General features: G+C 43.0%; 1 protein-coding gene across 1 annotated transcript in view; it reads left to right on the top strand.

The window, feature by feature from the left end:
* The window catches only part of MAOB (monoamine oxidase B), a 120,325-nt gene that overhangs the window by 85,957 nt on the left and 13,730 nt on the right, over nucleotides 1-20,638 (top strand). The window contains exons 4-10 of the mRNA XM_029929937.1: nucleotides 793-897; nucleotides 1,863-1,954; nucleotides 8,209-8,350; nucleotides 9,945-10,094; nucleotides 11,157-11,316; nucleotides 17,802-17,898; nucleotides 18,982-19,035. Coding sequence (XP_029785797.1) covers nucleotides 793-897; nucleotides 1,863-1,954; nucleotides 8,209-8,350; nucleotides 9,945-10,094; nucleotides 11,157-11,316; nucleotides 17,802-17,898; nucleotides 18,982-19,035 — 800 coding nt within the window. The remainder of the gene's footprint in view (nucleotides 1-792; nucleotides 898-1,862; nucleotides 1,955-8,208; nucleotides 8,351-9,944; nucleotides 10,095-11,156; nucleotides 11,317-17,801; nucleotides 17,899-18,981; nucleotides 19,036-20,638) is intronic.

The following is a 20,638-nucleotide window of genomic DNA, read 5'->3' as shown; positions in this document are numbered from 1 at the left end:
CTAAGTCACCTCTTCTTTCTGCTTTGAGTTTGGAATTCCTCTGGGAACTCCTTGATGGCCTAGCAACTCTAACTCCTTAGAAAAGCTTGCTGGACTCTGTTTTATTGCTCTTCCTACATACGCTTACATCCCTACAATTGGTTTTTCATCTTTTTCTAATTTGTGTAACATTTATAGTTGTAGTTTTCTTGCCCTCAGGACCCATAGGGTCCCTTCACTCTGAGATTTTTGCAAGTATCACTGGCAAATGAGATTACTTTTGGTACCCCCACTTCTGTACTGGCATTTACATTTTATGTGATAAGGGTTCTAATAGCTGAGAGAAACTTTTTTCTTGTTTGTGGGGGCTTTGGGTCACTCAATTTATTTAGGTAACAGAGAATTGAGCTGGAAATTTCCACACTGAAAAGCTGCATAGGGTTCTAAGGACACAAGAAATTAAAACACTTAGTAGTGGGGGCGCCTGGATGGCTCAGTCACTTGAGTGGCTGACTTTGGCTCAGGTCATGATCTCACGGTTCGTGGGTTCGAGCCCCACGTCAGATTCTGTGCTGACAGCTAGCTCAGAACCTGGAGCCTGCTTCAGGTTCTGTGTCTCCCTCTCTCTCTGCCCCTTCCCCACTTGTGCTCTGTCTTTCCCTGTCTCTAAAATAAATAAGCTATAAAAAAAATTTTAAACACTTAGTAGTGTATATCACAGATTGACAAGGAACATGATTTTGCTTGCAGGCATTTGACTGTTGTTTGCATTATAGTAAGTGTTTCCTTTTAAAAATATCTTCTCTCTCACAGGGCAAATCATACCCCTTCAGGGGCCCCTTTCCGCCTGTGTGGAACCCAGTTGTGTACCTGGATCATAACAACCTTTGGAGAACAATGGATAACATGGGCCGAGAGGTAACGCTCACTAAAGGCTTCTTTGACTGTATTTGTATTTTTCATAAGTTTAGTCCTTAAAAAAACAAAGGGAGGGGGCGCCTGGGTGGCTTAGTCAGTTAAGCGGCTGACTTTGGCTCAGGTCATGATCTCGCACTGCGTGAGTTCGAGCCCTGCATCATGGTCTGTGCTGACAGCTCAGAGCCCAGAGCCTGTTTCGAATTCTGCATCTCCTTCTCTCTCTGCCATTCCCCTGCTCATGCTCTTTTTGTCTCTCAAAAATAAATAAACATTAAAAAAAATTTTTTAAGGACAAAGGAACTAAGTATCAGCTCTGGCTGCATATTATTTAGTACAGAAAGTATCTCAGTGAAGACTTATGAAATGGGTGAATGCACTTGCTTCTGACCTCTAAAAGAATAATAAGATGACCACCAGAGTGCTGTTTGCATATCACTGGTGATGGGGGGAGATGACCATGTAGCACAGCCTTCCTGACACGATCTTTCTAATTTAGAAAGTCCTTGGGCCATCGCAGAATAAGACTCCTAAGGTCTTTTGAGTCACCACCATGCCCAAACCTGCTGGCCATAGTAGACACGCACAGAGCTTGACCCAAAACTCCAATTTCGGTATGATTTGGTGCAGCTGTCTGATTCTCATGAAGGAGCTGAAGTTATGAACGGTCTCTCTAAATGCGTAACTTAGTAATTGATTTTTGGAAGTGGCCCAATTTCAACATAGCCTCCATTTACTGTGCAGGGAGAGTTACGAGAAATTAAATATGGATCCCGTGGTGTAGATCTGTAACAGGGATGCTTCACAAACAGCTTTGGTGGTGCCATAAAAATCATTATGGGGAGAATTTGGAAAGCTTACATTTTTTTCCTTCGAGGTAGAGTTTTTAATACTATTGAGAGAGCTATTTAAAATGGAGAATTACATTTTCCCCCCACCCCCACCCCTGAACCTTTATTTGACTGTAGATCCCCAGTGATGCCCCGTGGAAGGCACCCCGTGCGGAGGAGTGGGACCACATGACCATGAAAGAGCTGCTAGACAAGATCTGCTGGACAGAGTAAGACTCCCCACGCGAGCCGATTTACTCCGACCCTCTTTCAGGTTTATTTAGCGGCACCATTCAGTCAGTCTGGAACTGCTTTGGGTCTAAAACCACACCATTTGGCCCGATGGAATGCTGAGAAATTGTGAAACTGGCTTCGGTCCTAAAGATGTCTGGACATCTTTGGAATAGCCATGCATCACAGATGGGGTATTACTCCCCCAGAGTCCTCAGAACAGACTAGAAGGTGCCACTACCTTTATGGAGAACAACTTGTGGGGGTGCCTGAGTGGCTCAGTCGGTTGAGTGTCTGACTCTTGGTTTCGGCTCGGGTCACGATCTCACAGTTTTGTGGGTTCAAGCCCCACGTCAGGCTCTGTGCTACCAGTGTGGAGCCTGCTTGAGATTCTCTTTCTGTCCCTGTGTTTCTGCCCTTTCCCTACTCACACTATCTCTGTCTCTCTCAAAATAAATAAATAAACCCAAAAAAAAGAAAGAAAGAACAGGGTCGCCTGGGTGGCTCAGTCAGTTAAGCGTCCGACTTTGGCTCAGGTCATGATCTCACAGTTTGTGGGTTCAAGCCCCGTATCGGGCTCTGTGCTGACAGCTAGCTCAGAGCCTGGAGCCTGCTTCAGATTCTGTGACTTCCTCTCTCTCTGCTCCCCCCCCACCACTTATGCTCTGTCATTCGTTCTCTCAAAAATAAGTAAACATTAAAAATTTAAAAAATAATAACAACTTAAAGAACTTGAAGATCTCATTTTAGCAAGTTGCAGATAAAGGACAATTTTGGTACCGGGTAGTATAGAGATGGTACGTTAGCACATGCATTTGAAACACATTATGGGATAGGGTGCACCTCTTCAAGGATTTGAAGAGGAACTTCTAGAGGGGCTCCCTGGGTAATTCACAGTTGCCGAGGAAACATGCAGGCCTGGGCTTATTACCACCCCTCTTTTTTTGAAAAACATATAGCATTGAAAGCAAGTATTTAGGAGTCAGGCATTACATTCTGGTTGGCAGAGCTGGGAACTGGATACCAATTGTGGAGGCCATGTAGACAGACAACATGGACAGGCGTCACTGCTCTTGGACCCCAGGCATAAAGGAAGGGATTGTAAGGTCCAAGCACACGGTGAATTAGAGAAAAACAAAGTAAGAGATATGGAAGTCATGGTCAAGGAGAGTGTCCTCTCATCATAAACAGCATTAGTTAAAAACACGTTTGGTTCTGGGGTTGATGTCTTCATTCTTTTTTTTTTTAATGTTTATTTGTTTTTGTGAGAGAGAGGGAGCAAGAGAAGAGTAGAGAGAAAGAGGGAGACAGAGGATCGCAAGCAGGCTCTGTGCTGACAGCAGAGAGCCTGATGAAGGGCTCAAACTCACGAACTTCCTGAAACTCAAAGTCAGACGTTCAGCTGACTGAGCCACTTAGGCACCCCTGATGTCTTCATTTTTTAGTCACTGGGGAGGGGAGCTGGACACTGGTAACTAAAACTAAGAACAAGTTTTCAGGGATATCTGAATCTAAGATATGGAAGCAAAAGACCTAACCTTTACATGCTTCTTGACATAGAAATTCAGTTCTGCAGAGTATAGCTTAAAGAAGGAGAAAAAGAGTGGGAGAAGGCGATTCAAAGCAGTAGTTTTAAAAGGGAATATCTAAGTGTCCAAAAATAGAAGATTGGTTACGTTAATAAGGGGGCATCCAAAGAATGGAATACTCTGGTCTTTTAAAATCACGCTTTAGGGGGCCTGGGCGGGGCAGTGAGTTAAGCGTCCAAGTCTTGATTTCAGTTCAGGTCTTTGATCTTGGAGTCCATGGGTTTGGGCCCTGCATCTGGCTCTGCGCCGATAGTGTGGAGTCTGCTTGCGATTCTCTCTCTCTCTCTTTTTAATCATGTCATAGAAAAATATTTAATGACTTGAAAAACTTCATAATATTAAACACATAGAAAAGCAGGGTGTCATTAAGTATGTACTGAACAATATATGATCTCATATTTAAAGAGGAAACTGTATATTTAAAGCAAAAGAAATGGCCATCCATCAAAATGTGTTTTAATACTTAATATTACAGTGCAAACATTTATCCATGTCATTAAAAATGCCTCATCGAATACCATGTTTTATGATTGCAGAAGATTCCATGGAAAGTGAATGCCAGAATGCATTTATCCGTTATCATCCTGATGGACATTTTGGTCACTTCCAGTTTTCATAATTTTTATTATTATATAATATTCTATTATAAACATCTTTGTGCTTCTCCTGTATCTTCAACCTTTTATTGTCATGAAATGACTATTATTAATATTTTCAAAATAATTAGGCCATTTACTGTGGTTTTTTGAGAATGCAGTCTGCAAGAGAATTTATTTTTATTGTAATATGATTTCAGTATTTTAAGTTCTATACATTAAAGTTTCAAAATATAGTGAGGATTTAATTATCTGCATTTATTTTATAACTTCCATTATAAAAAGCTTTTCAGAAACTTAGTAAGGTTTTTTTTTCTCCTCAAAGAGAGCTTTGAAGCCCCTTGAAGATAGGACTAATTATATTTGGGGGGGATTATAGATATCCTGACTTTTTCTATCATAGTCCTTGGCCTAAACCCCCCATTAGTGAATATTCTAGGTTGTTGCTTGACAAAATATGCTGATATACACAGGAATTTTTAAATTTTCTTAGGCAAGATCTGTATGATATCACTTTCTGGTATTAAAGGAGGTCATCCCCCAAATAGCCAACCTGTTGTTACTCAATCTAGGGCACAATTATATGCTCGAAGAATAATGTTGGTCAGTCTTCCAGTTATTATCATTTAAAAAGTGTTTTTCAAACAAAAAAGTACTTTTCAGAAACAAGTTAAATTTACAGTGTGGTCAGGTTATGTAAATACACTTTTCAAAACCTACAACTGAAAAAAGGTCCTAAAATAAAACCAGAGATTACCTTCGGGGGGGCGGGGAGCAGAAATATGGAAGGTACCCATTCCCTCACCTTTTTATTTTATGAATTTTCCAAATTTTATATAAGGTGTATGTATTTTTCATGTAGAAACATATAATAACATTTATCTTTTAAAAAGTCAACAGGGCAAAGAACATGAAAATGTTATTGTACGAGCTTCCTTGACCTTCCATCCGTCAGATACTGTTCTTCTCATTTCTTTTCTCACTAAAGCTCCCAGAGTAAATCAAATAAAGGATTAGGAATGGCCTGGCCCTCCAAAGAGAATTAGTTTTAGGTCCCCCTTCATTTCAAGCCAGGATTATTTTTTTCCCACCCAGTTGGCAACAATAATCACTAGAATGGCAGCAGTGTTTGTGTTCAGTGTCAGCTGTCTAGCTGGGCCACTGCTCAATTTTAGTTACTTGTTACCCCCTCACCTTACGCCCCCCAAATTCACTTACCAGTCAAGGAACAAAAGAAATCAGACATTGGGAAGCAGCAAGGGATGTTTTCATTTTGAAGTAATATTTTATTTTTTTTAAGTTTATTTATTCAGTTATTTATTTTGAGAGAGACAGAGACAGAGAGAGCACGAGCTGGGGAGGGTCAGAGAGAGGGAGAGAGAGAATCCCAAGCAGGCTCCGCACCGCTCAATGCAGAGATCATGACCTGAGCCGAAATCAAAATCAGACCCTCAACCGACCAAGCCCCCCAGGCGCCCCTCAAGGAATATTTGAAATGAATGCTGGGTGTTTGCTTTACATGGATGCCACAGATCGCCTCAGCGATTGCCATCCCTTCAGTTATCGTGAGGAATCTTCCGAAACTAACGTTAAGCCACTTGGACAGAGATATTATCCGAGGCTCAGGCTAATGGATGGGGACTGTCACAGAAATGCTATCAGGTTTTTGTGGCTGCGAACATTGTCAGTTACCCATACGTGTGTTGGGCCTGATTCTACAAACTTCCAGTCAAGGCACATTAAAGTAGAGATGTGGTCTTTGGTGAGTATTCGTACTTTTAAGCTTGTCAGCTAATTATAAAGCATTTCAAGGAACTAAAAACATGAGGTTTGAAGCGGGTGCGATCTGGTGTGAAGTTGTATCATTTAATGAACCGTGTATGACATATTATTAACCTCTCTGAGACACGGTTTTCAGGCTTATAAACTGGGAGGAAATTGCTATTTTAGGGAGTTGTTAGGACAATTCCATACAATACGTTTTAAAACCATGGAGTATGGGGGCACCTGGATGGTTCAGTCAGTTGAGCATTCAGGTCTTGATTTGGGCTCAGGTCATGATCTCACAGTTCGTGGGTTCAAGCCCCACACCAGGCTCCATGCTGACAGTGCAGAGCCTGCTTGGGATTCTGCCTCCCTCTCTCTCTGCCCCTCCCCCGCTTGCTCTATCTCTCACAAACTCTGAAACTAAAACCCATGGAGTGTGAAAGAGCTAAGTAATGGAAGAGAGTATTATTTATTCCACCTGTTGTCTGCACAACAAGGTGCCAAACTCTGCCTCAGATATAAGCAGATTATCATCATGCAAACTTTATGTCAAAGCCAAAAGGCGGATTGGTTCTTATTAAGGCTATCGCAGCGTACACATTACTACTGGTGAATTTTAGAAAGTGTTAGATAGAACGGAGTTGTTGGAATTACATGAGATCATTCACTTTCCGGTATGCCTACAGATAGGACAATACCTTCCGCTATTGAACCACCAACCCCAAGCAAAAGTTCACTGATCTATGCTCTGTTAATTGCTTTCCCCCCTTATCCATCCTTTGAGCATGTCTTCCATTAGATAATAGAATAACTGAATAAATAATCGTGGCTATTTCTGTGATTGGAATGGCACCTAGGATATCCTTTGCACATTATGCATAATTTTAAAATAATGTTTAACCGATGACTGTTCAGGTAATCAGTCATCCAACTGATATTGACTGATATAATGGGGGACACATTGTAATGTCAATAGAAAACAGTGAAATTTAATTTAAGACAGCGAAAAGGGTTCTAAAGACACTATGCTATGGTAAAATGCTAGAGAATGCCAAGGGGCTGGCTATGGGGAAGGAAGCTGGTGTTCATTTTCATAGACGCAGAAGACTTCATCTTTCTGAAGAGACATAAGAAGAAGTTGGGGGGGGCGCACATGGGTGGCTCAGTCAGTTGAACGTCCAACTCTTGATTTCAGTTCAAGTCATGATCCTAAGGTCATGGGATTGAACCCCCGTGTCAGGCTCTTCGCTAAGCGTGGAGCCTGCTTAAGGCTCTCTTTCTCTTTCTTTCTCTCTCTTTCTCTCTCTCTCTCTCCCAAAAAGAATGTTAAAGAAGAAGTACAGAGGGTACAGAACAAGGTAGAAAAAGTAGGCCTAGGCTAGATCACTTAGGGTTTTGCAGGCAAAGACGAAAGATCCAAATTCTATTCTGGTTTTGATAGGATGCCATTGAAGGGTGTTAAGCAGGAAAATGACATGACTTGATTTATACTATAGGAGGGACACCACAGTGGGGAGTGGGGAAAAAGCTTCTGGCTTTGAATGTGGCAAATGGATACCAGGTAACAATGAGCGGAGGCAGAGAGGCCAGTCTAGAAGAAATAGTTACAGTACTCCTGGCAAGAGATGATGCTAAATTGGTAGGGGTGACGGTGGACTGATGTAGTGAGAGACAACGGGACTTCCTGGTGGATTGGATCACGGGAGAGTGATGGAAAGAGAGAAATTAAAGTTGGTTTCTAGAGTGTTGGCCTTAGCAGTTGGGTGAATGATGTTGCCTTTTACTGAGATGGAGACCACGGGAAGAGGAGCTGGTGTGTGGAGAGAAATCACGGTAGCACTCAAAATGGAATACAGGCGGAGTCTGAGGAAGCTGTTTTGGTTCAGGGGAAAATAAATCTCATTCCCCAAAGTTCTCTGATGTCATGGGGTTTTTTGTGATTTTTTTAAATGATTATTTATTTTTGAAAGAGAGAGAGAGCACGAGTGGGTTAAGGGCAGAAAGAGAGGGAGACACAGACTCCAATGTAGGTTCCAGGCTCTGAGCTGTCAGCACAGAGCCTGACGCGGGGCTGGAACTCACGAACTGTGAGATCATGACCTGAGCCGAAGTTGGGTCCTTAACCGACCGAGCCACCCAGGGGCCCCTGATGTCATTTTTTATAATCCTGGACTCTAGGGACAATTTCTAGTGACAGTGTAGCCAAACCGAGCCACAGTTAGCCAAGTAACTTTATTGCTTGAGTAATTTCCAGAAGGTGCCTCCCCCATATGCTAATTGTGCTCGTTTCTTCCTGAGCAGATCTGCCAAGCAGCTTGCCACTCTCTTTGTGAACCTGTGTGTCACTGCGGAGACCCATGAGGTCTCTGCCCTCTGGTTCCTGTGGTACGTGAAGCAGTGTGGAGGCACAACCAGGATCATCTCGACAACCAATGGAGGCCAGGTACCCATCCATTCCCCCACTATTCTGGCGGAAAGCCCCCACGCCTAAATAAAAGATTGGCATCATCCTTCAGTCATGAATAGATGAGGCAGAAGGCAGGCTCGTGGACTTTTGACCTTCATGATGGCAGCTCCGAGTGGCTCTCGTAAGGGGCGGTCTCTTCAGGACACAATGTCAGGAGCCGGGAGCCACTGTGGTTCTCAGTTTAGGCTTGCCTCGCTACATACTTTCGCAATTTTCCATTCGGATATGCATCTGATTATTATTTGGTAAGTGTGTAGGAGACCATAGCTTGAGCACTTCTTGGAAAGTTCAAAAAAGAACGTCAGAAATGGCACTTTCGGGGCGCCTGGATGACTCAGTTAAGCATCCGGTTTCAGCTCAGGTCATGATTTCACGGTTCGTGGATTCAAGCCCTGCGTCAGGCTCTGTGCTGACAGCTCAGAGCCTGGATCCTGCTTTGGATTCTGTGTCTCCCTCTCTCTCTGACCTTCCCTTGCTCACACTGTCTCTCTCTGTCTCTCTCTCTCTCTCTCTCTTTCTGTCTCACACAAAAATAAATAAAACATAAAAAATGTTTAAAAATAAAAAAAGAAATGGCACTTTAAATTTCAACCACACACATGCCACACAAAATTCATTCACTGATGCCTTCATTCATTCATTCATTCATTCATTCCTGTTTCCTGAGCCCCAGCATTGTATGAAGCTCTGTGCTAGGCCCAGTAGGAAGTGAATTAGAGATCTTAAATAATCTGCTTGGTAGTCATTTTCCTTCTTTCCCCCTCCTCCTCCTCCCCCCTGCTCCTCCCCTCCCCCCTTGCTTCTTGTCCTCATCCTTTTCCTCTTCATCACTGTATCCTTCTCCTTTTCCTTCTTCTCAGACCTATTTGAAATCGTCTTTTAAAAGGTTAATTGATGGGATGCATGGGTGGCTCAGTCAGTTCAGCGTCCGACTTAGGCTCAGGTCATGATCTCATGGTTCGTGGGTTCAAGCCCTGCGTCGGGCTCTGTGCTGACAGCTCGGAGCCTGGAGCCTGTCTTCAGATTCTGGGTCTCCCTCTTTCTCTGTCCTTCACCTGCTCACTCTGTCTTTCTCTCTCAAAATAAAATAAAGACCTAAAAACATTAATTGAACTGCAAACCGTAAGAGACTCTTAAATGCAGAGAATAAACTGAGGGCTCCTCGAGGGGAGGTGGGAGGTGGGCGGGAAGAAGGGGTAAATGGGGGATGGGTATTAAGGAGGGCACATATTGGCCAGGTGCCTGGGTGACTCAGTTGGTGAAGCATCTGACTTTGGCTAAGGTCATGATCTCACGGTTCATGGGTTCAAGCCCCGCGTCAGGCTCTGTGTAGACAGCGTGGAGACTGCGTCATATTCTGTGTCTCCCTCTCTCTCTGCTCCTCCCTGGTTGTGTTCTCAATTTCTCAAAAATAAATGAATAAAAATTTTAAAAGAACACACTATTGGCAACAGCAAAATGTGATTTTATGCGTGTCACATAGAGATGTATGAGAAAAACCAGGAACTTAATTACTGAAACACATTCCCTATATTCCCTACCCATCTCTTGCGTCTTCTTTTCTTTCCAGGAGAGGAAATTTGTGGGTGGATCCGGTCAAGTGAGTGAGCGGATAATGGACCTTCTTGGGGACCAAGTGAAGCTGGAGAGGCCGGTGACCCACATTGACCAGACAGGAGACAGTGTCCTCGTGGAGACCTTAAACCATGAGGTGTATGAGGTAACCAAGAGCCTTAAACTGGGGGAAGTGGCCAGAGTCCTAGTGATAACCAAAGCTCAGATAAAGCCAAGACTATTCCAGACTTCATAGACGTTTTCTTTGCCACAAGGGTCTGAAAGAATGGAAGAGGGAACCAGAATATTGGAGGAGAGGACAGATTTCCAGAATCATAGTCGGCATGCTGTATTGGGCTCCTATGTCAGCAGATATCAAAGAAAATATTTAGTCCATAGATATCGGGTGCCTTCTGTGTGTCTGGCATTATTCTAGGAACTGGGAACAGAGGGGGGAACAAAACAAATAAAATTCGCTGCCCTCACGTGGCTTACATTCTCATGAAGAAGAAAGGCCATAGTCAAATATGTAGTTAAGATACAAAGTATGCCAGAGAGTGGTGAGTACTTCGGCAGAAATCAGTCAGGGAAGGAGAAGGTGTGTCACAAGGTGGGGTGAGGGGATTGGTCATGCAATTTTAAACCAGGGCGTCAGGGAAGGCCTCACTTGAAGGTGATATGATATGAGAGGTTGAGCCACGTAACTCTCTGAGGAAAGACTGTTCCAAGTAGACAGAACAGCAGTGCAAAGGCCCTGAGGCAGAAGCAATCCTGGCATGATGAAAGAACAGCAAGCCGGTCAAATGGCAGAATCAAAGGGAAGAGTAATAGACGATCAGAGCTGTAACCAGGGTCCATTTCATGCATGGCCTTGGAGGTGAGTGTGGGGAACTTGGCTTTGACTCCAGGTGTGATGGAAAGTCACCGGAGGGTTTGAACTAGGGAAAACCAAGGGCTAATTTTGGTTTTGACAGGATTCTTCCAGTTTTTCTGTTAAGCAGGCGCTCGAGGGACACCTGGCTGGCTCAGTCAGTGGAGTGTGTGACTCTTCATCTCCGAGCTGTGGGCTCAAGCCCGTTGTTAGGCGTAGAGATTACTTACAAATAAAACCTTTAAAAGAGAGAGAGAAGACACTCAAAGGGGGCCAAGGGCAAAATGAAGGAGAAACGTTAGGAAAAGACACAAAACAACCCACGAACAATGTTTAGCCATGATGTTTCTCTTTCAGGCTAAGTATGTGATTAGCGCTATCCCTCCTACTCTGGGCATGAAAATCCACTTCAATCCCCCTCTGCCGATGATGAGAAACCAGCTGATCACTCGTGTGCCTTTGGGTTCGGTCATCAAATGCATAGTTTATTATAAAGAGCCCTTCTGGAGGAAAAAGGGTGAGTATTAGCAGGAGAAGGTTCAGGAAACTCGGTGCAATGCCATGTATTTGCATGTAACTGATTTAATTAGAATGCTGGTTATGAAACATTTGTCCGTGTTCTGAGTACAGTTCTGTCAAACATTGGCACAAACTCATGGAATTAACGTCCCTTGGAATAGGACTCTTTTTATTATTTAATATGTAAAGTTTTGTGTTACCCTACCACAAAATATTGTGAAAATAGTTATTATTGGGGCACCTGAGTGGCTCCATCAGTTGTGTGTCTGACTTTTGATTTCAGTTCAGGTCATGATCCGGGGGTCATGGGATCAAGCCTTGAGTCAGGCTCCACACTGATCATGGAGCCTGCTTGGGATTCTTTTACTCCCTCTGCCACCTCTCCCACATGTGCGCTCTCTCTCTCTCTCTCTCTCTCTCTCTCTCTAAAATAAAAAAAATAGTTATTATCACTTTCTAATATAGTTTTTTAAAGTATGAGTTTATAGAGCCATTCACAGAAATAGGATTCTGAAAATTTCCAGTCAGCCTCTCATTGGTGTTGAAATTCTACTGTATTGAATTAAGGTGATTTGAGCATTTGACTTTGGCTCAGGCTGTGATCTCATGGTTAGTGAGATCGAGCCCCACATCGGGCTCTGTGCTGACAGGATGGAGCCTGCTTAGAATTCTGTCTTTTTGCCCCTCCCCCACTCACACTCTCTCTTCCTTCATCTCAAAATAAAGGAACATTTTTTAAATTTTTTTAACATTTATTCATTTTTGAGAGATAGAGTGCGAGTGGAGGAGGGGCAGAGAGAGAGGGAGACACAGAATCTGAAACAGGCTCCAGGCTCTGAGCTGTCAGCACAAAACCTGATGCAGGGCTCGAACTCACGTACTGTGAGATCATGACCTGAGTCGAAGTAGGACGCTTAACTGACTGAACCACCCAGGCTCCCCTAAACAAACATTTTTTAGAAATAAAAAATTACTGAAGTACATCTGTAGAACTTCAAAGAAAAATTTACAAAAAAAAATGCCCCTCTCTTATGACATATGTCCTGTCATGTCCTCCCCTTAGGGAACAACTACTAAAACTTTAAGTTGTTTATCTTTAGAAACGTATCATATGCATAAGCAATACTTTAAATATGTGTGTACATATATATTAAAATATATACCTATATACTTTAAATATATCTTGAAGACTATGTGTAACATTTATACGCAAATATAATTTTTTTGCAAATATAGTTTTAAATAAATACGTTCTTTTTTTTAATGTTTATTTATTTTTGAGAGACAGAGACAGAGGGTGACCACGGGAAGGGCAGAGGAAGAGGGAGACATAGAATCCGAAGCAGGCTCCACGCTCTGAGCTGTCAGCACAGAGCCCGATGCAGGGCTCAAACTCACGAGCTATGAGATCATGACCTGAGCCGAAGCTGGATGCTCAATCGACTGAGCCACCCAGGCGCCCCTAAATAAATACGTTCTGTATTTTTCTTAAAGCATTTCTTTTAAAAACAAGATATACACTAAACAAGATATTTGCTTTGTTTCAGTTAACAATACACCATAGACATTTCTCCACATCAGTGCATTTAAATCGACCTCTTGTTTAGAACAAACTGAAGGTTGATGGGGTGATGTGGGGGGGTGAAGGGAAAATGGGTGACGGCCACTGAGTAAGGCACTCGTGGAGATGTTGTATGGAAGTGATGAATCACGGGAATCTATCCTCCCCAAGCCAAGAGTGCACTGTATACACTGTATGTTAGACAGCCTGACAATAAATTATATTTAAAAATAAAAATAAAGTAAAATAAAATAAAAATAAATAAATAAATCTCCCTCATTTCAATAGCCAAATAAACAGTATTTCAGTGTATAGCTCCACCAAAATTTCCTGCTTAGGTCTGCTGCGGTAAACTGCATTCTTCATATAACTCTGCAGATCTGCATAGGGCTGTTTTCTTTTGAGAAATTTGTCAAAGCAGAATTTTGAAGACAAATGACATGGGTAGACATTTGAAAATTTTGTTAGAGGGGCTCCTGGGTGGCTCAGTAGGTTCAGTGTCCGACTTCGGCTCAGGTCATGATCTCGCGGCTCTTTGGTTCAAGCCCCACATTGGGCTCTGTGCTGACAGCTCAGAGCCTGGAGCCTGCTTTGGATTCTGTGTTACCTTCTCTCTCTGCTCTTCCCCTGCTCATGCTCTCTCTCACTCTCAAAAATAAATAAACATTAAAAAAATTTTTAAAAACATTTTTGTTAGAGTTCCTGTCCTTGCCAACTAAGAATATTTTCAACTTTTTGCTGCTCAATAGAGGAAAGTATCCTATTTATCTAGAATTTGTAAGCTCTATTTTTTTTTTTTTTGGTGCAAAAAAGGTGATTTTATTAAAGCACGGGGACAGGACCCACAGGCAGAAAGAACTGCCTAGAATTTATAAGTTTTAATCATTAAGGAAGTCTTGAGGCTGGGGGCACCTTGCTGGCTCAATGGATTAAGCGTCTGACTTCGGCTCAGGTCATGATCTCACGGTTCTTGGGTTCGAGCCCCGCGTCGGGCTCTGTGCTGACAGCTCAGAGCCTGGAGCCTGTTTCGGATTCTGTGTCTCCCTCTCTCTCTGCCCTCCCCCACTTGCACTGTCTCTCTCTCCCTCCCCCCAAAATAAATAAGCCTTAAAAATCTCTTTTTAAAAGAAGGTCTTGAGCCTAGATTCAGTTATTTTTAAATTACCTATTTATCCTTTGCCTGTTCAGTTTTTATGTAAATATTGCAAATATTTTGCAAGTATTTTCTGTTGATGTTGCAAATTATCTTTAAAGTTTGTTTATTGGGGCGCCTGGGTAGCTCAGTCGGTTAAGCCTCCGACTTCGGCTCAGGTCAGATCTCACGTTCGTGGGTTTGAGCCCCGCGTCAGGCTCTGTGCTGACAGCTAGCTCAGAGCCTGGAGCCTGCTTCCGGTTCTGTGTCTCCTTCTCTCTCTGCCCGTTCCCCTCTCATGCTCTATCTCTCTCTGTATCAAAAATAAATTAAAAAAAAAAACATTAAAAAAATTTTTAAAAAAAAAATGAAGTTTATTTATGATGGTTTCAGCCATATTTCCATGGGGCTTTTCTGGATTAACCTTTTCCACTGTCTTTGTCGCTGGGCTCCAGATATTTTTTATAACCCAATACATAAAAAATATATAAACATTGATGACCAGTGTATATGTTTATTCCTAAATTATGTCCATGGACCTCTAGAAAATGCATTATTATAATTATAAAATACACAAAAGTAGACTTGTTTGAAAAGATGAATTAAAAAACAAGAATCTGGGGTGCCTGGGTGGTCAGTCGGTTAAGCGTCCAGCTTCGGCTCAGGTCATGATCTTTCGGTTCGTGGGTTCGAGCCCCACGTCGGGCTCTGTGCTGACCGCTAGCTCAGAGCCTAGAGGCTGCTTCAGATTCTGTGTCTTCCTCTCTCTCTGACCCTCCCCTGCTTGCACTGCCTCTCTCTCTGTCTCTCAACAATAAATAAAAGACATTAAAAAAATTTTAAAAAACAAGAATCTCAAACCTCTTCTTCCACTATCTAGATGTGCAATCTCTGTGTGCACATCCCTCTTTGGAGAGCACACATATTTGTTTATATTATCCAATCCTACGCAGTGCTATACTGGTTTTTTTTTTTAATGTTTATTTATTTAGTTTTGAGAGAGAGAGAGACTGAGAGAGAGCAAGCAGGGGTGGGACAGAAAGAAAAGGAGAGAGAATCCCAAGCAGGCCCTGAAATATCACCACAGAGCCCAATGCGGGGCTTGATCCCACCAACTGTGGGATCATGACCGGAGCCAAAATCAAGAGTCAGAGGCTTAACCAACTGAGCCATCCAGGCGCCCCAGCACTGTACTGTTTTAATGACTGTGGCTTTACCACATGGCTGATATCTGATAGGACAGTCTTCATTATTCTTCTTTTAATTTTGTCCTTGATGAGGACACCTGAGTGGCTCAGTCAGTTAAGCGTCTGACTTCAGCTCAGGTCATGATCTTGCGGTTTGTGAGTTCGAGCCCCATGTTGGGCTCTGTGCTGACAGCTCAGAGCCTGGAGCCTGCTTCGGATTGTGTCTCCCTCTCTCTCTCTGTTCCTCCCTCACTCATGCTGTCTCTCTCTCTCAAAAATAAATAAAAACATAAAAAAATTTTAAAAACTTTTAGTCCTTGGTGAACTTCAGTTATCCCTTTGGATGAATGTGATCGTTTTCTCCAAATTTCTCCCTCCACACCCCCACACTCAGAAAGCTTCCATTAAATTATCTTATCCTGAATATTCCTCTTTTTCACCACCAATAGCTGTGATATCTTCTCCTTTCTCCCTAAGAACGTTACTCACCATTTTGAGAGAAATATCTTTTACTCCCTGAGTCATCATCTTATCTTCCCCCAAAGTTCCTTTTTTGTTGTTGCTTTTTTTCTGCTTTTGTCACTACTTCTCTTGTTAAAGGACTTCGTTAAATGTCTAGATGTCCTTGACCGTCCCTTCTGTTTTAAGAGGGAGGCCTGACCAAGCTGTCCTGAAGTCCTGTGTGCCCATTAAGGATCTTGAACAGTCTACCTACAAGTGATAGATTTCTATCACTGGTGCCACACGGTTTGTCCTGACATGTACGTGACTCTTCTCTCTGCCCCTTGTTCCTTCACTTCCACGCAGTGTTTCTGCATCCCTCAGAGGCCAGCACTGCTCTGGGAAGAGGGGTCTCAGGAGCCGCTCCATCCAAAAAGCAGGGCCTCGATTCAGGACAGCCTGGTGTCCTCCACTAGCTCTCTGTCCAGCTGACCTGCACACCATCCGTGTACACTCTTTTCTGTCTTTGTTTATTTTGAGAGAGAGAGAATCCCAAGCAGGCTCTGCACTGTCAGCACAGAACCCAATTCAGGGCTCAAACCCACGAACTGCGAGATGCTGACCTGAGTTGAAATCAAGAGTTGGACGCTTAACTACTGAGCCGCCCAGGCGCCCCTCTTTCTTTTCTCTCCTTGTATCCAATCCTATTTGTCTTTACTTTCTTGTCTTCTTATAATAGAGGATTTGTTGGCTATTTCTCTTGTATCCTGAAATCTTCTGGAGTTCTTAGATGGACTTAAGACATATCTGCCTCCCAGGGCACTTGGGTGGCTCAGTCATTAAGTGTCGCACTTTGGCTCAGGTCATGATCTTTCGGCACGTGAGTTCAAGCCCCGCATCAGGCTCTGTGCTGACAGCTTGAAGCCTGGAGCCTGTTCAGATACTGTATCTCCCTCTCTCTCTGCCCCTCCCCCACTCACACTCCATCTCTCTCTCTCCCTCAAGGATAAATAAACATTAAAAATTAATTTTAAAAAAGACATTTGTTCTTCCCATACTTCAGCTTTTCTTAGTTTTTCCTGTCCCTGTACCCTTGGTGGCAGGTAGGGACCCCTTAATGCAGAGGCTGCCTGGGACATTGATTCTCACGGGTGCACAGCTCGGGGAATGGGGAAGGAGAGAGAGAGAAGCAGGTGCAGGGCCAAAAAAGCCTTCAGATGTGTCTGCTTACGCACAGATTGAGAGCGGTGCCTACCCTCGAAGTCCTTTCTCTGCTCTTTCTTTCTCCTTTTCAAACCCTTTCATCACATTTTCTAGACAACATTTGTTTCAGATCCGCTGTAAGTGTGTTCAAACAAACTCAGATTTGCAAGGAAATGATGGACGGGAATGAGGGAAGCATTTTTGCCCAGAATGAGCTGACATTTCCCTAGTTCTTCCGGGGATCGTGTAACAAATGAGGGTTTGGGACGCTGTGGGTTTTAGTTATCCATGTCTTCCCTGCCTTGCCTCCAGGAAATGAATGGTTGGCTTAGTCTAAGTGGCTCTCCCTAAAATGTGATCATTCAATCCCTTCTATTTTACAATAATTGACTAGTATTTTTTTAAACACATCTTTGGGTTTATCTGATTTCTTATGAAAAAGGAAACGGGACATGACACAGTCTTACCGTGACAATAAGATTTTCTTGACGTGTGGCCTGGACTCATTCGTAACATCACATTGCTTTATTCTATGCAGAGAGGTGGCTACAATGTGATTTTTCACAAGATGTTGCCTACTTGCCCTTCCTTTTGACATCAGTTTGGTTTGCCTTCATTATTGAGAATGTAACATCTTCTATTTGGCCTTTGGGCTTCTTTTTTTAATTTTTTAATTTTTATTAAAGAAATTTTTTAAATTTATGTATTGATTTTGAGAAAGCATGCGCAAGTGGGGATGGAGCAGAGAGAGAAGGAAAGAGAATCCACTCAGGGCTCCAACTCCTGAACCGTGAGATCATGACCTGCGCCAAAACCAAGAGTCAGATACTTAACGGACATAGCCACCCAGGCGCCCTGGCTTTTGGGCTTCTTAAGCTGAAAATGTGTGCTTTGAAGTAACTGTCATGGGTAGTTTGATAAGGTGATGAATATCTTTTTCCATTTTGCTCTTCTCCAAGATTACTGCGGGACCATGATCATTGAAGGAGAGGACGCTCCAATTGCCTACACGTTGGATGATACCAAACCCGATGGCAACTATGCCGCCATAATGGGGTAAGGCGTGCTTGCGGTTGTGCGGGTGCTATGCGGTGTCAACAGAATATTCCCGAGCGGTTCATAAATGTGCCCCAAACTTTGTCAAATAATTTTTTTTAACCAATGGCACTCCAAAGCTGGCAGTAGAGAAATTCTTAATGCCTTAAAAGCTAGCAGTAGAGAAATTCTTAATACCTTAAAAAGAAGGAATAATGTGTTTCAATGGATAAAAATTTAGTAAAGAAGTAGAATACTAAACATACTTTAAAATTTTGTTATATCCATTTTCTGCTTCATATATAGTGCTGGGGGTGGATATATTTCGGTGACCTATCTTTTGTGAAAGCATAATATAAAGATGATATGGGGTGTTTTACTATAAAAGCTTCTTGAGGATGCCGTATGGGCATCGGTGGTACTTAGATTGGATGCTGAGATTTTCCAAGTCCCGATAGAGAGGAGCCAAGGCCAGCCCAGTCCTCTTCTTGGCAGGGAAAAGCAGCACAGACTGGGGATGTGTTGGGGGTCAGAACCCACCCAGACTGGTGATGACCTGAAGCAGCCAAAATGGCACAGGCCCTAAGATACATACACATTCGTTTCCAAGAGAGCCACGAGCAACAATGGGGAAATCAAAGCCAGCTGTTAAGTTGAAGGCGATCATAGAGCTGGAAATGGAGGCAGATTTTAGGAGGCTGGGCACGAGGGAGACACCATCGTGCGGACAGAATCGAAGAGCAAGGGCTGGATAAAACCGTAAAGGCTCCAACCTTAGATGACCATTTGAGACCCAATGGCTCATTCTTGTTGGCCATCAGCCATGTTGGGGGAGGTGAATCAATCATAGTCATTCCCTGAGGCAGAATTACGGCCAGTCATCTGTGTTTAGTCCCTCAAATCCCAGAAGCTAGAAGGTGCTTGTCAGTGTCAAAGATGTAGCATGTAGATAGTAAAACACTGAACAGAACACATTAGTATATAATTTGTGTGTTCTGGTCAACTTTTCGATTGTCCTCGAAGCACACATGTAGCTGTAGAAATGAGGCCAGGATGAAAGCAGCCATTAATTCCCCACCCCCTCTTCTTATTTGTATGTTTTAGATTTATCCTCGCCCACAAAGCCAGAAAAATGGCACGTCTTACCAAAGATGAAAGGTGAGGGGAAAAAATGCCTCTTTCTTCCCTCCCCCTTCCTTCTCCCTCCCACCTTTCCTTTCTTTCTCCTTTCTTTCTTTTCTGCCTACTTGCCTGCCCTTCCATTTTACTTTACTTTGTAACTTAAAGACTGCTTAATAAAATGGGCACTCCCAATGCTACCTGTGTGCTGTGTTAACTCTGAGGGTCTTTGTATAAAGGCCCAGTGCCAAGAACTTAAGAACCAAGTATTCAAGGGGCGCCTGGGTGGCTCAGTCTGTTGGGCCTCTGACTTGGCTCTGGTCATGATCTCGCAGCTCGTGAATTTGAGCCCCACATTGGGCTCTGTGCTGACAGCTCAGAGCCTGGAGCCTGCTTCCAATTCTGTGTCTCACTCTCTCCCTCTCTCTCTGCCCCTACCCTGCTCAGGTTCTCTCTCTCTCTCAAAATTAAATAAACATTAAAAAGAATTAAGATCCATGAAGGTTGGAGGTTTTGTCTGGCTGGTTCTTCACTATTGGATCTCTAGTGCCTGGAACAGTGCCTGCAACAAATCTATTCCCAGTTTATCTTTTGAACATGTTTATGATTTGTTTGATGCTATAATAAAATTTTAATTTTTGATGGAGTTGAATTTATCAGTGTTTAAAATCATGGCTTCTGAAAGTTCTTGTATATGTAGAAAAGACTTAAAATTTTGTTTAGTGTTTATGTATTTTTGAGAGAGAGACAGACAGAGTGAGTGGGGAAGGAGCAGAGAGAGAGAAAGACATAGAATTGGAAGCAGGCTTCAGGCTCTGAGCTGTCAGCACAGACCCCAGACTTGGGGCTTGAACTGACAAACTTCGAGATCATGACCTGGGCTGAAGTTGGATGCTCAACCACCCAGGCACCCCTAGAAAATATATTTTTAAAATGTTTGTTTATTTTGAAAGAGAGAGAGAGAGAAAGCAAGCGCGCCTGCATGAGCGTGGGGGGGAGGGGCAGTGAGAGAGGGAGAGCAAGAGAATCCAAAGCACTGATTGACAGCATGAAACCCGATGCAGGGGTCGAACTCACAAACCGTGACATCATGACCTGAGCCAAAACCAAGAGTCAGGCGCTTAACTGACTGAGTCATCCAGGTGCCCCAGAAAAGACTTTTCTATTCCATGATTATCTTAAAAATTGTTTATATTCCAATTACTTTTCCAGTTTCATCTATCATGTTGAAGATCTTCATCCTCCTAAATATATTCTGGTGTAAGAGGTCACGAAGGAGTTGAACTTGGTTTCATTCATGGGTAGCTCTTTGCCCCAGTACCATTTTATTGAATAATCTCTTTTCCTCATAGGTTTTCATAATACTTTTGACAATCATTGCGTGACTCTAAATCATCTGTAAGATTTCCTTCATGGTTCTATAAAAATCAGACTTGAAATAACTATAATATCATACCTTAACTGACTAATGGTAACTATTGGCTAATGTCCAGTTCCCCCATGAAACTAAATTTCTTAAGGGCTACCATTCCTTGGGGCACCTGTGTGGCTCAGTTGGTTAAACATCTGACTTTGGCTCAGGTCATGATCTCATGTTTCTTGAGTTCGAGCCCTGAATTGGGCTCTGTGCTGACAACTCAGA

This window comes from Suricata suricatta, chromosome X, assembly GCF_006229205.1.
Source record: "Suricata suricatta isolate VVHF042 chromosome X, meerkat_22Aug2017_6uvM2_HiC, whole genome shotgun sequence".
Taxonomy (NCBI): Eukaryota; Metazoa; Chordata; class Mammalia; order Carnivora; family Herpestidae; genus Suricata; species Suricata suricatta.
The sequence above is the reverse complement of the archived record's forward strand: the minus strand, read 5'-3'. Positions and strand labels throughout refer to the sequence as shown.